General features: G+C 45.0%; 1 protein-coding gene across 3 annotated transcripts in view; it reads right to left on the bottom strand.

Annotated features, from left to right (window-relative positions):
• Positions 1-3,238: 3,238 nt before the first annotated feature.
• Positions 3,239-19,677, bottom strand: part of GPC3 (glypican 3) — a 279,330-nt gene continuing 262,891 nt past the window's right edge. For all 3 annotated transcript variants that reach the window (XM_048863254.2, XM_048863253.2, XM_075132579.1), the window contains one exon: positions 3,239-9,025. In XM_048863254.2, the coding sequence (XP_048719211.1) occupies positions 8,856-9,025 (170 nt within the window). In that variant the 3' untranslated portion in view covers positions 3,239-8,855. The remainder of the gene's footprint in view (positions 9,026-19,677) is intronic.

Below are 19,677 nucleotides of genomic sequence, written 5' to 3'. Positions count from 1 at the left end.
CTACACCCATTTACCCCGGCAGCGGTTCTGGCTCACTGTAGTTTAACAAGAACTAAACTGGGCAACATCATTTAAATAGACACCGAAGCCATGCTGGGTGGCTCTGGGATGCTGCAATATGGAATGGAGCCCTTTTGAGCAAGGTCAGCAGTTCAGTAACCAGCTGTTAGACAGAATGCCAGTTCTGCAACATATCTCCTTTGATAAGGACAAAGTCAGAAAGCAGGAAATGTGATGTGGCTGACTGGTGGAGGCTCTGGAAATGGAGAATGAAGAGGCAAGAATCAACTCTGCTTCTTCGCAGGGGATGAGAACATTGACATGAGCTTTCATTCTAAGATTTGGCACTTATTTAGGGTAAAATGTTTAAAAAGCACCTAAGTCCCACTGACTTCTAGTGAGACTGAGGCTCCTAAGAGACTTAGGCACTTTTGGAAACAGGATTTAGGCTCCTAGCCACCTGGGTGCTTTGAAAACACAACCCCACTCCAGAGAATTTCTCCTGCATGCCCTTGTGGATGAATTTGGCCCATGGAGTCTGTTTGTCAGTGGGTGCATGGAAGATATTTGTACCTCAACCCCAGTGACATTAGAAAGAGTTGCAAGAATAATTCCTGAGTGAACTAATAGGAGCGTGGGACCCTATCTACACACAAGCAAAGGCATAACACAATCTATTGGCAGGACAAGTTCAGACTGGAAGTAATACCTGTTAAAGAGTGAGGGGAGTTAACTGTTGGAACAACCTGTCAAAGATCATGGTGGCTTCTCCATCACTGACCTTTTTGAAATCAAGATTGGATGCTTTTCTAAGAGCTCTGCTCTAGGAATTATTTTGAGGAAGGTCTGTGGCCTGTGCTGTACAGAAGTTCAGACTAAATGATCACAACAGTCCCTTCTGGCCTTGGAATCTATGAATCTTTCTTATAGGCCAGGCTTTCTGGGATAGTTGGCTGTTACTCAGTGACGTTATTTGAATGTATTCTCTAAGGAAGCCCTGCTTCACTTACTCACGTCTAGCTGATTTTATCTCCCTGTAGATTTGTGTGTCTGCTGTAATAAAGCAAAAAGAAAAGGAGGACTTGTGGCACCTTAGAGACTAACCAATTTATTTGAGCATGAGCTTTCGTGAGCTACAGCTCACTTCATCGGATGCATACTGTGGAAACTGCAGCAGACTTTATATACACACAGAGAATATGAAACAATACCTCCTCCCACCCCACTGTCCTGCTGGTAATAGCTTATCTAAAGTGATCATCAAGTTGGGCCATTTCCAGCACAAATCCAGGTTTTCTCACCCTCCACCCCCCCACACAAATTTACTCTCCTGCTGGTGATAGCCCATCCAAAGTGACAACTCTCTACACAATGTGCATGATAATCAAGTTGGGCCATTTCCTGCACAAATCCAGGTTCTCTCACCCCCTCACCCCCCTCCCAAAAACTACACACACAAACTCACTATCCTGCTGGTAATAGCTCATCCAAAGTGACCACTCTCCCTACAATGTGCATGATAATCAAGGTGGGCCATTTCCAGCACAAATCCAGGTTTTCTCACCCCCCCCACCCCCATACACACACAAACTCACTCTCCTGCTGGTAATAGCTCATCCAAACTGACCACTCTCCAAGTTTAAATCCAAGTTAAACCAGAACATCGGGGGGGGGGGGGGAGGTAGGAAAAAACAAGGGGAAATAGGCTACCTTGCATAATGACTTAGCCACTCCCAGTCTCTATTTAAGCCTAAATTAATAGTATCCAATTTGCAAATGAATTCCAATTCAGCAGTTTCTCGCTGGAGTCTGGATTTGAAGTTTTTTTGTTTTAAGATAGCGACCTTCATGTCTGTGATTGCGTGACCAGAGAGATTGAAGTGTTCTCCGACTGGTTTATGAATGTTATAATTCTTGACATCTGATTTGTGTCCATTTATTCTTTTACGTAGAGACTGTCCAGTTTGACCAATGTACATGGCAGAGGGGCATTGCTGGCACATGATGGCATATATCACATTGGTGGATGTGCAGGTGAACGAGCCTCTGATAGTGTGGCTGATGTTATTAGGCCCTGTGATGGTGTCCCCTGAATAGATATGTGGGCACAGTTGGCAACGGGCTTTGTTGCAAGGATAAGTTCCTGGGTTAGTGGTTCTGTTGTGTGGTATGTGGTTGTTGGTGAGTATTTGCTTCAGGTTGCGGGGCTGTCTGTAGGCAAGGACTGGCCTGTCTCCCAAGACTTGTGAGAGTGTTGGGTCATCCTTTAGGATAGGTTGTAGATCCTTAATAATGCGTTGGATGGGTTTTAGTTGGGGGCTGAAGGTGACGGCTAGTGGCGTTCTGTTATTTTCTTTGTTAGGCCTGTCCTGTAGTAGGTGACTTCTGGGAACTCTTCTGGCTCTATCAATCTGTTTCTTTACTTCCGCAGGTGGGTATTGTAGTTGTAAGAAAGCTTGACAGAGATCTTGTAGGTGTTTGTCTCTGTCTGAGGGGTTGGAGCAAATGCGGTTGTATCGCAGAGCTTGGCTGTAGACGATGGATCGTGTGGTGTGGTCAGGGTGAAAGCTGGAGGCATGCAGGTAGGAATAGCGGTCAGTAGGTTTCCGGTATAGGGTGGTGTTTATGTGACCATTGTTTATTAGCACTGTAGTGTCCAGGAAGTGCTATTACCAGCAGGACAGTGGGGTGGGAGGAGGTATTGTTTCATATTCTCTGTGTGTATATAAAGTCTGCTGCAGTTTCCACAGTATGCATCCGATGAAGTGAGCTGTAGCTCACGAAAGCTCATGCTCAAATAAATTGGTTAGTCTCTAAGGTGCCACAAGTCCTCCTTTTCTTTTTGCGAACACAGACTAACACGGCTGTTCCTCTGAAACCTGTAATAAAGCAGTTGCTGCTCAGTGAAAGGACAGGGGTGGTTGCTTAGAAAAACAATTTTCTTCCTTCTTACAGTAGCTTTTGCAGAAGCTGTAAGTGTAACACCTAGGAATTGGGTCATACATGAGTTCATAACTTTTAAAGAAAGAAAAACAAACCCAACAAAGATTATCTTCTGCTTATTAAATCTGTGAGCTCTGGGGCAGGGAATGGGTCTTTGTGTTTATGTATGTGCGAAACAAAGACCAGAACAATGGGGCCCAGATCCAGCTTGGTGCCTCTGTGCTCTATTGTTAAAGACGTAACTATAAACAATGGATTCCGACCAGGTTGCTAGTAACCAAACATGACCCGCTGCTGGCTATTCAGTAGCTTTATTGCACTATTATTTATATTACACCGTGCCAGATGCCGACGAAGACTTGGTGGTCTCAATGCAGTTCTTACTGGATAAAAAGTCCTATCATAATTCCTACCATTTGCACCTTTCTTGGGAATCTTTAGCAACAAGAGCAAAGATTGAAAGGGCATGACAATTACGCTCAACACTAGAGTTTGCCCATTCAAAGTTAGGATAACAACACATTCACAGGGCAGCAGGGGGAGACTGCGCAACTCACAGCCCAATCTGGCCCCTGCCACCAGCACGACGTTCACTGAAAAATGTAAGAAAATCAAAAAAGCTCAAATGTGTTCGTTTTCTGACTTCCTCTCAATTGCTCGCGCATTGCAAAGAGCTGAGTGAGCAGGAAGTGGGTAGTACCACAGTCAGTGATCAGAAAGTTTAAAGGGTAACTTGAAGGAGCGTTACGATGGTTTCAGAGACTATTTTTGACAATGGCAAGACATTTTTGTTAAAAAGAAAAATCCATGAGAAACATTCCAAAATCATTGTTAACACAAACACACACACAAACACCACAGGGGAGAATTCAACCGTCTTTCTAAGGTTATAATGTGTGGTTTTAGAACCTTGGCAGATACAGGATTCAAGGACTGGTTTTTGTGATCTATTATCATAACACAGTTTCAGAAAAGATGGCTTCGCTTAACAGCATGTCCGTACAAAGGAAAAGCAGGATCAGCATGCTACAGAACAGACTGTCAACAAGTATTACTATCACATTGCAGATTGGGATTACTAGCCAGGCGTTACGGAACACAGAAAAAGGTACAGTCGGTATCATTTTACCAAGCAATACATTACATCAGAGTCTCATCATTGAAAAACTGATGTCACACACCATGCTGTCTCACTACTTAGCGAGGCAAGAAACAGCATACAGAACATTTTGGTCAAGACAGAAAAGCCCAGGGCAATCCCTTGCTTTGAAACACACCATCATTATTCGACAGCTGGCAGGTTCCAACACACAGTGTCCAACCCAAAAGAATAGTCCATTTCCAGGCTCCAAACCCGCAAAGCCAAAAGGAGCACTGGGAGAAGGAGGAGCGGAGGGAGAATTGGATTGCCCACTGGTGGCCTGAAGGTGCTGGCAGCCAACCCCCTTGAGAGAGGCAGGGCTGTGTGCCGCAATGCACGCCCTTCGCACGGGGCCTATTTCAGTGTCAGTCCCAGGTCAGAAAGAGCAGGGGGCAGCAAGAGGGTTAAGAAACAAATCTGTTTAAAAAATATGGCTGAACATGGAGGTCCCCCCCCACTGAAGCCAACAGGCGTTCTACTGAAAAGTGGACTAGATTGTGGTTTGCCCTTCTGTGGCTTGGGCGTAGGTTGGGCGAAGGGAATAAGAACTCCCCTCTCATCAACCCCATTGCAAAGCCCAACTAAGGGCTGGACAGAACTGCAGGCCCTGCTACCCAACTGCCCCCTCCTGGGAGCAGCTCAGCAGAAGCGGGGCAGGGAAGGGTGGAGGGTAGGTAGTTGCTGCACCCTTTACAAAGGCCGTAGCAAATTAACCCCTCAATGCAACCACGGAGCTCTGGCTGTCACAGGACCTGAGACACACCGTGGTTCCCAGTGCTCTCCCTGTGGCAAGGGGCTTTGCACGGCCTTTCCTATGGCCTGCGCTTAGCAGTGCAACTAAGTCCAGCATTGGTACTTAGATCTGCTCCTGCACGTCAAAACCCAGGGCTGGGGACCCCTCAGCCCTTACTCACAATGCTTCGCTGACTTTGGGCGGGCTCTGCACAGCCACTGGGGCCTGTCCGTGTGGAGTAACATGCAGGATCGGGGCCTTTGTAAGAGCAGCCTTGGAAACTGGGGAGAAATTTGCGCTCTGGAGTGAGCCTTAGGGGTATGGTTTTAAAAAGCAAGCAAGCAGGAGGAGGATGAATGGGAAAAGGCAATCCTGTTTCTTGTTCCTAGAACTATCTGAGCTTCTTAAATAGCTGTGAGAAATAAAGGCCAAACAGTATTTGATTTGTGTTTAAGGCAGAGTCCAGCAGCCTTGCTTCCTCCCCAGGCCAGTCTGTAGCCAGAGAGCCCTGACTTCTCTCACTGAGGAGACACTGCTCTTAGACTTCAGCCTAACGGAGACATACTCAGTCCTTGTCTACACTGGTGGCGGCGTGTAGGGTAGATGAGTCACACGCTGCAGCGAGCAGGCAGAGCCCACCCTCACTGAGGTGGGTAGCTACATGCAGCCGTGAAAAGCTTCAGCAGCGAGGAGACAGCGAGGAAAGGTTCTGGAAGCTACCCGCTGCCGGAGCCTTTCACTGCCCCGAGGACAGGCTCTGGCCAGGGGATGCAGAGGGGACACTACACGGATACAAACAGCAGTGCCTCACCGTCTTATGCTGCTAGTTACACATGTGCGGTGTTTGTATTCTAAGTGTAGACCTGCCTTCTGGAGGCTAGAGGCTCCTTCAATGTGAATACTCTGTTGAGTGATATTGTCTTCAGACACATGTAGAGGGAGCTGAGTAGCCTTTACCATTTGGGGCTATTAATTCCACGAACACCGGAAACTATCAGTTAGTGTCAGTAAACAAAAACAGGGCACGCAGAGGCGACATTGTATGCAGCCGTGATCCTGATAGAAATACAGTAAAAAGGATTTTGTGTTAAAAGCAAAGGCCAGGCTGTAGCGTGGCTTACTAAGGGGTGAAATTTGCCCCTGTGCCGCAGGCCAGCACCGGGGGTGAATTTCACCCTAGAGTAAATGACAGGAGTGAAAAATGTATTAAACTGAAAGGGCAATAAACACTCCAGCTATACAAAGATGGCTGAAATCTCTCAACCAGGCTTCTACTACACTCAAGTGAGAGAAGCACTGGGAATTCAGACTGCCTTGCCAGGAAAGTTTACAAATAATTGAAAGACTAGACTGGAAAAGAAAACAACAATGCTGGACTCCTGCTATACTGAGGACTAGTTTTCAAAGCCCCCTAATCTGAATAGGAACCCAGGACCACCAGTAAAATAAGATGGGAAAGAAGCCTCAGGGTCAGAAACTGAGTCAGAACATTGCCTTTGGAAGGGTTATCTCTGGACTGGTTGATATTATGGAATTTGTCTTTCACCTGGAAGATGTAAATCACTGCGGGATAGATTCCATCATCCACTCTCACACCTAGCAGTTGAGTCCTATTGATTTGGATGTTCAAGAAGAGTAGGGGGTGGTAGCATCGGACCCTCACTCATAAGACATTGCTTGCAAGGGTAGAAACAAATGCAGTTTAGCGCCACAAAACCTCAGTTGTGAAAGTCCTTAACATTCTGGAGGCGAACTGCAAAGATGTTGCTGATAATTAAAAGCTTTGTAAACATTAAAAGCTGCTTTGTAATAGTTCCAAAATGGGGGAGGACAGACGGGGACCAAGAGCATGATTTGAAAAGATCACCTTTAAGCAAATGTTTATGTGCAATCAATTTCTGTGCAAACATCCCCAAAAGTTCACCCTTGAGTTCAGCCTGAGCATGAGAGGGGGAATTTTTTGGGAGAGTTCTGCAGGAGGGAACCTGCCAGCTCAGGACAGAATGGATCTTCTATGGCACAAGCACCATAACCACAGGCTGACCCACCCAGGCAGAGAAACCATGAGACTGGTGCTAACAACCTGATGCTCCTATCCCCCTGGTATAAATAAGGAACAATTCCATTGCAGTTAGTGAGTTTTATACCAGGGTCAGGCTCATCAGTTTGAAGTAACAGCTGGATATTTTTCACCTTTTCAAGGTATCCTTTAAAAAAATCTTTGCAGTTCACTTTTCAGAAAGATATTTACTTAGTAGCTTTGTAAAGCATTTAAACTCTGAGACACAAAGTATTTAAAGCACACATACAATACAGTGCAAAGGCTACCAACACCTTAAGCTGAAATATACAGCCTGTTTTGGCCAGGAACCAAGACAAACTTTCCTCGCCCCTAACCCAAAAACGTCATTAGGTTCTAGCCAAAAGGCATATGTTGTCCACTGTGCTCTGAAGACCAGCAGTCTGGGTCGCTGATGGCCTTCTCCAGGGCAGCCAGTTCCAGTTTCCAATTTAAAACTTTCCTACGCTTTAAATTTGTGAAAGAGGGATTTTGATATGCTGTCCACCAAGAAAATAATTATTGGAACAAAAATAACATACACAAGAATGTTCAAATAAACGTCTTATTGTGCTGTGTGTGCGTCTCCTGCCAATCCTTGCTTTTAACCTACGCAAGGGGTTGGAGGCATGTTATTCAGCCCCGCAAAAGTATGGCACAGCACCACCCTCTGTCCTTTGTCTGGAGCTGTGTTTGCGCATTTCCTAAGGAAGAAGAGGGTCTGTTCCTGGAGTGTGCTGCCAAGACATACGCACCAGGTCCAGCTGACCCAGAACTGTGAGACAGACTGGCTGGCTGGCTCAGAAGGGGCTTCCCAGGAACTGTTTGGATTCATGGGAAGCGAGCAGCAGAACTGCCTGAAACACAACGTGCTGACATTGTGCCCTCTCATGCGAGAAGCACTGCTCTCCTCACGTACCAGCATTGCCAAAACATCCTCCTGGGACACAGGACAGTGGCATGGTCCGAGTGTTCCCATGCCACCATGAGGATGATCAAAGATAGCATGTCCCAAAACAACCTGCTGTCAGCAGGGCTGCTTTGATTTAGCCATCTTTTATTCCAGGGTAATTTAGTCTTTAGGCTCAGCCCAAGAATAGCCCCAGGAGGCAATGTGCCACCCCTCAGACACAGTTCCACCACCGGTTGCTGGCTTCCTGTTTTCCCCGTGCTGGCTGGTGTGCGGGAGATAAACAAGCACCTACTCTTGGGTCTCCAGACTCAAGATGCAGTGGCCTTGCAGGTGGAAGTCCGGTTCTGGCTCCCTTGTGTAAGTGCGTAGCCACAGGCTACCCCTAAATGTTTCGGGACCACCCTTGCACCCTATGACGTCAATGGGAGTTTTCCTACTGACTTCACAGGTAGCAGAATCAGGACCAGGGAGAGGAGAATTTCTGAAATTCAATCAGTTGGGCCAGTGGTTCCCTTCTCTTCCTTAATCTCCTTCCCCATTTTGGACTTGCACTGTGTTTCTCACTGCACCCCCTGGCCTCACCAGTATGTGCCTGGTAAGTTTCCCAGGGATGAGTATTAAATTTGGAGTCGGTGCCAAACTACAGAAAAACCTGGGTTAAGTCAGACAAGAATGGGGGCCAGAAGAACTTTGGTGATAATATTCACTAACCCTGAGATGCTACGCCAGCTCATGCATGTTAAATGAACTCAGAACAAAACATGGATTTCTGCTTCACAGGAATGAAAATTCAGCCTTCGTCAACTGATATGAACATAACGTAGTATCACCCTTCCGAATTATTTTTAAAAGCACTACTTGGATTTACTAACACTAACATTCACCATGAACCAGCCCCTGGTGGTAAAGACACCATTTTATTTTACAAAACAAATGTAAGTCATTCACTTAATCTTTGGAAGTGTGCCTATATGGCAGGAGGAGCAAGGTTCAGAATGTTTTCTTCAGAAAGAAATGAGAAGAGACGTTGATCCCCAGGAAAATCTGTTGTGGCTACTGTACAAAGTCAATGGGCCCACATAAGGAAGGCTGCCATGAAAATAGCAGTGACAGGAACATGCTTCCATGTGGTATTTCCTGACCCCAGGTTGTGAACCGCTGTATCACCTTTGCTTTGCTGATTCGAAAGTTGGTTGTTTGAGGGAACATCATCCATATCCAAATCATAAGCCAGCTCTGAAAAGGAGAGAGAGAAAGATTGTTACTGAGCACAGTGTACCAACATCTGGCCTGACTGTATGTATGGATTCTATATTATTATGGAATGGCCTAGAGGTCCTGACTGGGACCGAGGCCCCATTGTGCTGGGTGCTGTACCAATACCTAGTAAAAGAAAACATATTAACTCCATTTTTCAGATGGGCAAGAAGTACAAAGAGATCACGTGACTTGCCCAAGGACATGCAGGAACTGAACACACATCTGCTGAGCCCTACTCCAGTGTGCCAACCACAAGGCCATCCTTCCCCTATGGAAAACTCCCCGTAGTTAGGGATCCCTCAGGATGCTCACAATGGGTGAAATCCACCTCTGTGAACAAGGCCAGCACAGATTATGCTCTGCTCAAGTCTCAAGACAAGGCGTAAGGGGGACCTAAGTGGCAGCTAGGGCCTGAACTAGTTCTCAGCTCAAGGGTGAAGGTCCCCCGTTGAAAACTTGCATAACAGATGTTAATCTCATACCAGGCCCAGCCTTGCAGAGTTTTGGCAGCATATTTGGCAACATTAACATAACATTGCTGCAGCAGCCAGGGAATCAATGGGTGGGGTCTACAAAACCCTCAGCGCTGGCTTCATTTTGTTCCCATTGGATTTTTTAGGGGGGTGGGGGGAGGGGAGAGGTTACCACAGATGTGAATGGGAGAAGAGCTGGGCCAATACTGGGCACACTTGAAAATACCACCCAATGTGCGCTTCTCACATACGAGAGCTTTAATGTCCTTTGTTCTTCCCACCACAGGGTGTTAGAAGCATTCATCCCTCCATGTTTGCCCAGCGCTTTCCGAACATACGTGCCAAGAACGTTTGTCCCCGTGGAAGTCGGGGCCTGCGGGGGGGGTGGTGTAACCGGAGAGCTATTTCCAAAGCAAATCAGCTGGGCTTTGTTTAAAACAAAAATCGCATCTGGCTTCCACACCGCTCATGTTTGCAGAAGCAGTGAAGAAATCCCAGTCACGCTAGTTCAAAGCGAAAGTCCAGCATATGGCCGATGCACCACTTCCGTCCTATTTGGAGAGCTTAAGCAGGATGGAAGTGGTGCACTGCTCAGGCCCTGCACAGGGGTGTATTTCACCCCCTTTTTCTTTTTTAGCTTTAAAACATGCTGTCTCTGACATCTTTCATGCACCTGTTACGTTGTCTGCACGCATTTTCAAAACGCAGGGCAGTTAGAGCGAGGATAGTGTCAATGACCAGAGGCAAAGCAGGACCTAGTGTTGTAATACAGGAACCTCCAGACTAACTGCCTCCCACTCAAAGGATGGGGAAGAATTCTTCTCAAGCCAATGTCCCATGTAAAAGAAAACCCTCTTCAAATCTTGGAGAGAGCTGCACAGCAGAGTTCTCTCTCCAACAGACCAGCCCACTGACTGGTAAAAGCGCCTATCCCCTGACAGTAGTTGCAAAGTCCCATTGAGCAGTAAATCCTAGGTGCCAGACTTGCAGTGAAGAGACAGAGGGAAAGAACAACAAAGCCAGACAGAACAACCCGAACAGGGAACATTTTGCAATACAAGGCTAGACAAGAAAAAGCAAAGGCAGCATCTGGCCAGCGACGACAAAAGCCTCCCATACCTAGAGCCAATTTGCAGCAATGAAGAACCAGGCCCTCTGTGCGAAGGGGATGTGGAGTTTTCTGTGCTACGCAGATGGGAGGGAGTGCAAAGTTTCCCCAGTTCAGTTTTTTCTGCTTGGCATTTTTGTTGTTGTCTTTTCCCTCCATCTCTGCACTTGGGGCCAAGCCTCCCATGATCTACTGTCCACTGGGAGCCTATTAAACCATTGCTAGGGAATAGTGGTTTTGCACGGTCCCATTTCGTGTCACTAGAGGCGGAGTCCCGCTGATTTACACCAGCTGAAACTCTGGCCCACAATCCATTCAGTGGATTGGCTCAGTCCCCTAAGACAGGGTCAGTTTGAATCACCACTCAGGCAGACCAAGGCACTTACGGGCTAGTATCAAAACACCCCCTCCTTGAGAGAGAATCCAAGAGACTAAAACACTCCAGCAAAAAACCCAACCCCATCAACCTAATAAACATCTCTGCCAAAGCAAAGACCCAGACAATATGTCTTAACCAATGTACCCACACACACAGCAAAGCAAAGCATAAAGATATTAGCATGGCAAGTGAGTCAGTCATCAAAGGAGGATCAAAAATTATTGAAAGGGAACACATACACACGCAAGCGAACGCCAAGTGTCAGTCTCTCTCTAACTCATCCAAGAGATTCCCACTGATTGCCCCCAAATCGTCTTCTCCCGCAGTCCTCTTTTCTATCTGCTCTCTTCCTCCAGAGAGCTGAATGCAGATTCAGGAGCGTGTGACACAAGCAGAGTTGCTATCCTGAAACTGATATGCAGATAAAGCCCATCTGTCCCCTGCAAGAATAAAACTTCCATCAGCCTTGCTGCTTTAAGTATTCAGGCCCTTGGGAGACAAAGAAATGGGAGATAGCACCTTTCACCTTTCATAGTTCAAATTTATCCCAGGTCAGTAGTGACCAAAAATCGTCACTATAAGATGACTCTTCGGTGACCTACGTTGAGCTAAATTGATGGTCTCAGTTCAGGTCTCATTGGAAAGGCGACTGCATGATAAAATCCACAAGAACCCGGGCAGTCTCAGCAGACAGGCCAAGGAGCGAATGGGTATATATTTATTTGTATTATCACCGTGCCTAGGAGCCTTGCTCATGGACCCAGTCCCCACTGCATTGGTGTTGTACAAACACAGAGCAAGAAGATACTCCCTGCCCCAAATGACTTACAATCTAAGTAAAATACAAGAGGCAACCGCTGGACAGGCAGACAGACTGATGCGGGGGTACGAGTACGGTATCAGTGATTGACAGGGATCTCAACACATGAGCGGCCTAGCTGTTGTCAAGTTTTTTGTAGGCTTCAGGCAAAGGAGAGTTTTAAGGACGAATCTGAAGGAGGCAGCTTGGTGGATGTGTATGGGAATCACCTTCCTGTCAGGAGGAGCAGCAGGGGAGAAAGCATAAAAGGGCTTGTTTGAAGCTCTAACAAGTTGGCAATGGAAGCCAGCATCATAGGCCGATGGGAGGCGGGCGCTGACATCCCAGTACTGAAGGAGAGACGATAGGTAGAGTGGGGATTGAACATGAAGTATTTGAAAGTGAAGACAAGTAGCTTAGTGCCCTGGAACACCAAGAGGTGGTCCCATCAGTCAGGTTTGAGTCACAACGGGAAGATAGCACAGCTCTTGCCTCCACCATATCTATTCTGTGGAGAAATAAGGCATTTTAGTCTACAGAACTGACCTTTTGGTACCTTTCACTTGGGCCCTGGACTGGGAGAACAATGAGAGATCCTGTTCCCCATGGCAAATTCTGGGATCCATGACTGAAGCAGATCTAGAATCATATGGAAATACAGACGTCCTACCCAGAATGTTCTGTGCAGGCGCGGGTGCGAGTGAGGTCAGTAGGATTTCAGGAGCTCTGTTCATGAGTAAGGCTAAGATTTTATCATGGATATTTTTAGTAAAGGTGAGGGACAAGTCACAGGCAACAATGAAAAATTCACGGAAGCCATGACTTTTCCCTCACTTTTACTAAAAATATCCATGATAAAATGAGAACTCTGGGCAGCTGTGGGTGGGCTGGGAGCTCCAGCCCTCCCCTCCCTCCCCCGGCTGGGGGCTCCGAACTCGGGAGCTCTGGGGGTCCCTCCCGCCCCGCCCCCAGGTGAACAGTTGAGGTGGTTTCCGGGCCACCTGGGACTGCGAGGAGTGGTGGGGAGCTCTGGGGATGCCCCTGCTGCCCGCAGCAGCTGGGAGTGGCATTAGGTTCACCAGATGCTGGCAGCAGCAGGGGACCCTGCAGCTCCCAGCCGGGATTGGCCGAAGTCATGGAGGTTGCAGCCTTACTCATGAGCCACTCTTCTAAGGAAGGGCCCCTCAAGCAGTTTGGAGGAGGGCGGAGGATATACAGGTAGCTGTCCAGGAGGGCTGTCAAGAAGAGGAGGGGAAAATGAGCTGGAAAGCAGCGTGTTCTCCAGGAAGACCTCACTTGGGTAAAGGAGGTGTCTGGGGATGAGTTAGGAGGCAGGTCTGTGAGGTCCTGCTGGGTAGGCAGCTAGGATGCAAGCTCAGGCTGTAGGAGAAAGGTTTACTGTTGCACAAGAGGATGGTGAATGCTGGGAAGGGGCAGGTATAGATTGCAGCATCCTCGTGAGAGTGGGAGGAGAGGAAACACTAGCTTCTCCCTGTCACAGAAAATGGCAGCTTCCCTGTAAATAACTGAGGAACGTTCAAACAAAGCAAAACTTTAAGCTAGCAAACAAGACAAAAATCTCTGAAAACTGTGCCTGTAAGTTTGGTAATGGGATATCTCACCATGAATTGTGCTCTCTGTCAGATCAGTGGCAACGGTTATGGTTGACTTACAGTCACGAAATACCACTCTGGAATAAACAACGATCATATTTCCATGTGGTTTCATAGACGTATGGCTGTATCTGCTTAAACGCCAGCAACTTACATCTTAATTTGCAACCTATTTTCAGAGGAATGATTACATGGTTTGATTTAATAAATTTGCAATTACACTACTTTGCAGTTAGCCTTTTATGGAATAATCAAATGACACCAATGCTGGTCCATTATTCCACTGGAGTAATGAATATCTAGCTAAGAAGAACAGAAAATATTTACCTGTAATTGCTATTTTCTGAAGGTTCTTCTCATGTACACCCACACTCCCACCTCTGGTGCTTCTGTGAATATATATATTCCATTGCACAGTTTTCTAAAAAACAATAAAGTGCCTCTCCAGCCGGTGGTCCATGCCTCTCTACTGCTGAGGCAGAGTCCTCACTAGAGCTGGTCAAAAAATTTTTCAGTGGAATGTTTTTCTGTCAGAATTGAAAGTGTCCACACAAATGTGTTGATTTTGACAGAATTTCATTCAAAAATTAAAAAAAAGATTTAATAAAGTCCTTCTTGGAGCAAAATATTTTGATTTTTTGTTTGAAATGACTGTTTATAAATTGATTTTTCACATTATAATTAATAATATAAAAAGTTAAAGGTCTAAATCAAAACAAAACATTTCAATTGACCTGAATACATTTTATTAACATTTTCTTTCATGGGAAATTTTGAAATTCGATAGTTTTGTTCCAGTTTGGACAGAATCAATTTTGAAATGGCAGAATTTCTTGCAAAATGGAAATTCTACTTGCTGCACAGCCATTGTCTTTACCAAATGTCATGGTTCCCCTTTGGCCAAATTAAAAGGAAAAAATGGACTTTAAAAAAGCAGACTAAGAAATTCAGAGAACTGGTAGGTAAGGTGCCATGGGAAGAAATCTAAGGAAAATGGAGATCAGGAGAGCTGGCAGTTTCTCAAAGAGATAATATTAACCACACAACAGCAAACTATTCTGATGCTAAGAAAAGACAGGAAGAATTGTAAGACGCCAATCTGGCTCCATCAGGAACTCTTTAATGACCTGAAAATCAAAAACAAATTCTACAAAAAGCGGAAATATGAACAAATCGCAAAGGATGAATAGAAAAATATGTAGGAACAAAATCAGAAAGGCTAAAGCACAAAATGATTTACACCTAGCAAGGGACATAAAAGACAATAAGTAGAGGTGCTATAAATATGTTAGGAACAAGAGAAAGACGAAGGAAAATGGAGGTCCACTACTTAGTGGGGAAGGAATAACAACAAGAAGGCTGAGGTGTTTAATGTCTATTTTGCTTCAGTCATCACTAAAAAGGTTAATTGTGGCCAGATACTTGACACAATTAATATTAACAACAAGTGGAGAGGAACAAAAGCCCCAATAGGAAAGAATAGGTTAAAAATATTTAGATAAGTTAGATATATTTAAATCAGCAGGGCCTGATGAAATTCACCTGTGGGTACTTAAGGAACTAGATGAAGCAATCTCAAAACCATTAGCGATTATCTTCAGGATCTCATGGAGGATGGGAGTATAGTTGTGTGAAGAGGTTTGTGTGGCAAATTTCTACCACTGCCCAGCTACTCTTCAACTTCTGTGTTTGGGTAAAGCTTCTGTTTTAAACAGACTTTGTGTTGTTTCCTTCTCTAGGTTTATTTGTGGCTGATTGATTTTGTTGTTGACTTTTGCCCCTATTTTATTGCCAGATTTTCATGACATAGGGCATTATAGCTAATTTTTGTACAAACAGTATTTCTGTAAATGTATATTTGCTGTTCTGAGTCCATTTTGCTTAACTTCCAATAAGCATGTGATGTCATAAAATCTACTTCTCCACCCTCGTCAAACAATCAGGAGGGTGTCTCTGGGGTTACCAGATAACCAATTTCAGACATAATCCTGTTAACAAATGAATAACAAATGAAACTGAAGTTCTAAAACACAGAAGCCAGAGTAACTATTTTCCCTAATCAGATCAATTCCTGAAATGGCCCCTAAGAGAGACAAAAATGGACATTGCATTGATCAGGACTGTTGCCCTCACATTAATATAGTTATATACAGTGCCACCTATGACTTTGATGCTAAGCAAACCTGTGATGGAGACACCTAAAAATAGACACCTTCAAGGAAAGGGGAAAAAACCCAATACATACCTTAAACAATCGGTCTGTATTTACCACAATAAAATAACCAGAGATAGGCTTCTTATTAACTTTCCTACTTTTAATCTGCACTTTCTAGCTATCCCCATCTTCATGCTTGTAAACTGTCGGAGTTGTGATGCACTCTGTAAAATGCAACAGTTTCTGCTACAAAGCAAAGAGATTTTTTCATATACACTCCAAAAATCTGTTTCTGCTTATAATCAGTCCAACGCTGTCCAGAGGGTATTTCCAACAATCTGTACTAATTACACACTCAGTCTTCATTTGTTTTTTGCCCTTCTTGTCCTTTGTGCTGCAGATTAGATAAATCCGCTTAAAATAATGGTCAATCATTAGCATTGCTAGTGTTTCTGAGGGAGGGTGTTTTTTTTTTTTACATGCAAACAGGACATACTATACAGAGTCATCTACAGTCCTTACCTAGTTTACGAAACGTCTCCAGCTGAGCACAACTGACTCCCCCGATAAGTATCTTTTCCAACAAAAGCTACTTCTAACACAGAGCTGCTGTGTGTTTGCTCCTAGCACATCAAAAGCTGCAATCATTGTTCTTGCTGCAACATGCAGTACGGATGACACCCACAAATGATGTAAAATTTAAAATATGGGCTTTCCGGGTCTGAAGGAGTGAAGTTCTGCCACGGATTAGTATTAGAATGATGTGTGTTATCTCTGCATGAGTTTATCAGGTACAAATAATTAAAACACCCTCCTTCCTGAACTGCAGTCATTTTGGAAGCATCTTCAAAGTCAATTAAAGCAGAGTAGACTGTTTTTGAGTTGGCATAAGAAATTCCATTGCAGCTGGCATAAAAAAGCCAGGAGGATAAGTATTGGCACGTAGGCAGCATTACAGCAGGCATGCACATTCATGAAGAAACCATATTTATGCCTGGTGAAACACCATAAACAGGCAACGTATTTTTAAGCAAATAACTGGAAGCAAATGCCTTGCAAGCAAAGGAAAATGACACCAAAGAGGACAATGCGTTGCTACAGCAGGCTCACCCAGACCAACAGGCAGAGCCGCTAGCAAAGCCAGGAAAGAAGAGCCGCTATCGAGATGCCAAAGCTCGAGAATGTCATTCCACAGCCAAGCATCTGGGCCTTTGGCTGCCAAGCTTGCACCAGCAGATGGGCTTCAATGTTGGACCTAATATAGTAACATCCTAATAACTGATGTCCAGGCATGAAAACTGCTCAAAGTGAGGCATTTACTAAATCTGTCAGTGCCCTACCGCTGTGCTGGGTGTAGCGTGAGCTCTCCCTGCTGAAACAAAATTATTTTTGTCGAACACCACGGCTCCTAAAATGGGGTCTGTGAAGCATTGGTGGAGCACAAAGAGCTTGCCGGGGACACGGTGCCAGCTCTCCTGGTTTGCAGATGAGAGAAACTCAGCAGACACAAGGGCGGGAGGGAACGGAGAGCGACAGCGTGACAAAATGTTTTCGGAGAGGACACAACGTGTAGGATGTCAACAGCCGCTGGAAACAGCAAGAGGGTCAGCCTGGAAAAGCCAGCCCCACACACTTTGCCATCATTACTGCTCCACGTAAGCACTTGCTGTCATTGCCAGATGGATGTTATGAGATTGTGACAGGGGTGGGTGGGAGCTTCCCACGTGACCCCAACTAAGATAGGATGGCCTACAAGATACTTTCTTTATTCATAGAATTGTAGGACTGGAAGGGACCTCAAGAGGTCATCCAGTCCAGTCCCCTGCACTCATGGCAGGACTAAGTATTATCTAGACCATCCCTGACAACTGTTTGTCTAACCTGCTCTTAAAAGTCTCCGATGATGGAGATTCCACAATGTCCCTAGGCAAGATTAAGATGTCGTCTTCACTTAGGAAAAGTTTGGTAAAGTCTGGGGCACAAACGTTCAGGTCCCATTAAAGAGGAGCACATATTCTAGTATCATGACAAATAATATGTTAAGTGATGGACAAGGTAGTAAGTACCTATGGCCTGACAGTCGAGTGGTGGAACAAGTGAATAGGTTTCCCTATTCAGGGAATCTAATTACATTGGACAGATGTGACAAAGCAATCAAGAGAAGAATACAGCTTGAAAAAACTGTATTCAGCAACTTCCAAAGACTTCTATGTTGTCAAAAGTTAAAACGGCATATCCACACTAGACTGCTGAAGTGCTACAAAGGGTCAACTCTCCCATACAGTTTTCAGAGCTGGACACATACAAAGGACACTGAGAGACAACTCAGAATATTCGAGTTTTGGTGTTATAGGAGAATGCTAAAAATTAGCTGGATAACCAAAACTACAAACAAAGCGGTGACGAGAAGGATGAATTTAAAAAGAACACAATTACTTGAGACCCTCAGTAAAAGAATAACATCTTTTTGTTGACACGTAGCTCACCAATCGTACAATGCTTCGCTTCCATATTCATACAATCCAGCAAGATTGCAGGCAGACCAGGAAGAGGAAGAAAGAGAGCCAGTTACATTGGAAGTATCGTCAGATGAACCAGTATCCAAAGGAGAGTGGACGTTTTACAACTCTGTCGTGACTGCAAAAGATTGAAGGTGGTGGCCCACAACCTCCGCAGTGCAGAAGAAAGAAAGAAAAGTCAAGCCATTGTAGATAACTGTATCCCTGCCAATAGCTCTGCCCTTATCTTCTCCTACACCACTGCCATCTTCATTTGCTCTTCAGTCCTATCTGGGCCCTTCCTTTCTTTTGCACCTCTATCCATGTCATCTCTTAGATCTAGAACAGCACCCTAAAGAATGTATGTAATGCTTTCCTCGCTCTGCTCCTTCAAGGAGCTGAAATCCTACCTGTTTCTCAAGGCACGAACGTTACACTGACCATCAACCAGTTGTTTTGGTGATTGTACGGGTCTGCACTTTACCAGCTTGTGGTCTTCCATGACTAGTCTTTGGGAGCAGGGAAACTGTTACTTGTCACATCTCTCTGACTGTATGACACTATGCAGTACCCAGAGTCTCCTTACAGTAAGAAACTTAAAGCGCTCATTGTTTAGCTGATCAAAATGATCAAGAGATGGCTTGATTACAATGTACAAGTATCTTCCCAGGGAGAAAATTCTGGCACTAAAGGGCTCTTTACCCGAGCAGAAGCCAGACAAATTCAAATTAGAAAAAAGGCCCACATTTTTAACAGCAAGGGAACAAACTACTCAGGGAAGTGATGGATTCTCCATCTCAGGATGTCTCCAAATGAAGACTGGTGCCTTTTGGGAAGACATGCTTTAGCCAAATACAAGTTATTGGGTTCAATACAGGGTGAAATTTAATAGCCCATGAGATGCAGGAGGTTAGACTAGATGACCTTCTGGCCTTAAGATCTAGGACTCTATTGACCCTATTTACTGTAAGATGTCTGTGTATGTATGTCTCACGTACACGCACACATCCACAATTTATAAAAATAGACAATTTCATTAAACTCCACTTCTTACATTAAACAGATATAAGTACTGTGGAGAACACCAAAATTTCTGCTCACTCCTACCCCAAAATTACAACACCCTGCTTTCCAATACAAACAGATACTTAAGCAGGAGTATGTATTTGCACGTATGGCTTATGAAACCGATGCCAAGTAGGCTCCTTGTACATTCTTTACACACACACACAGTTATCCAGCTGTGCTGTACCATGATACAGTAGGATACCACTGTACATCTGCTCCTCCAGGAGACCCTGAAAGTTCATAAACAGTTAGACAAGAATGATTGTATTTTACTGGGGAGAGTTTACACCGCAGGCTGTTAGCGCTCAGATCCTAGAGCTCCCACAGATTTATTAACTGCCTTATTGTCTAGAAAGTTATAATGCACTAACTGAGGGCATGGCATATGCTGTGCCAGTCCTGATTCTTGTACATGTCTAGTCATATTTTGAATGAGCATCCAGACTGTTACAGAGCATCTACGTGGTTTTGTGGTTGCGTCTCTCCACCGCCTCAGCACCAATTTACAGGGTGTTCCTCTTGGTTAATGGTGAGA

This window comes from Caretta caretta, chromosome 9 (genome assembly GCF_965140235.1).
Source record: "Caretta caretta isolate rCarCar2 chromosome 9, rCarCar1.hap1, whole genome shotgun sequence".
Taxonomy (NCBI): Eukaryota; Metazoa; Chordata; order Testudines; family Cheloniidae; genus Caretta; species Caretta caretta.
The sequence above is the reverse complement of the archived record's forward strand: the minus strand, read 5'-3'. Positions and strand labels throughout refer to the sequence as shown.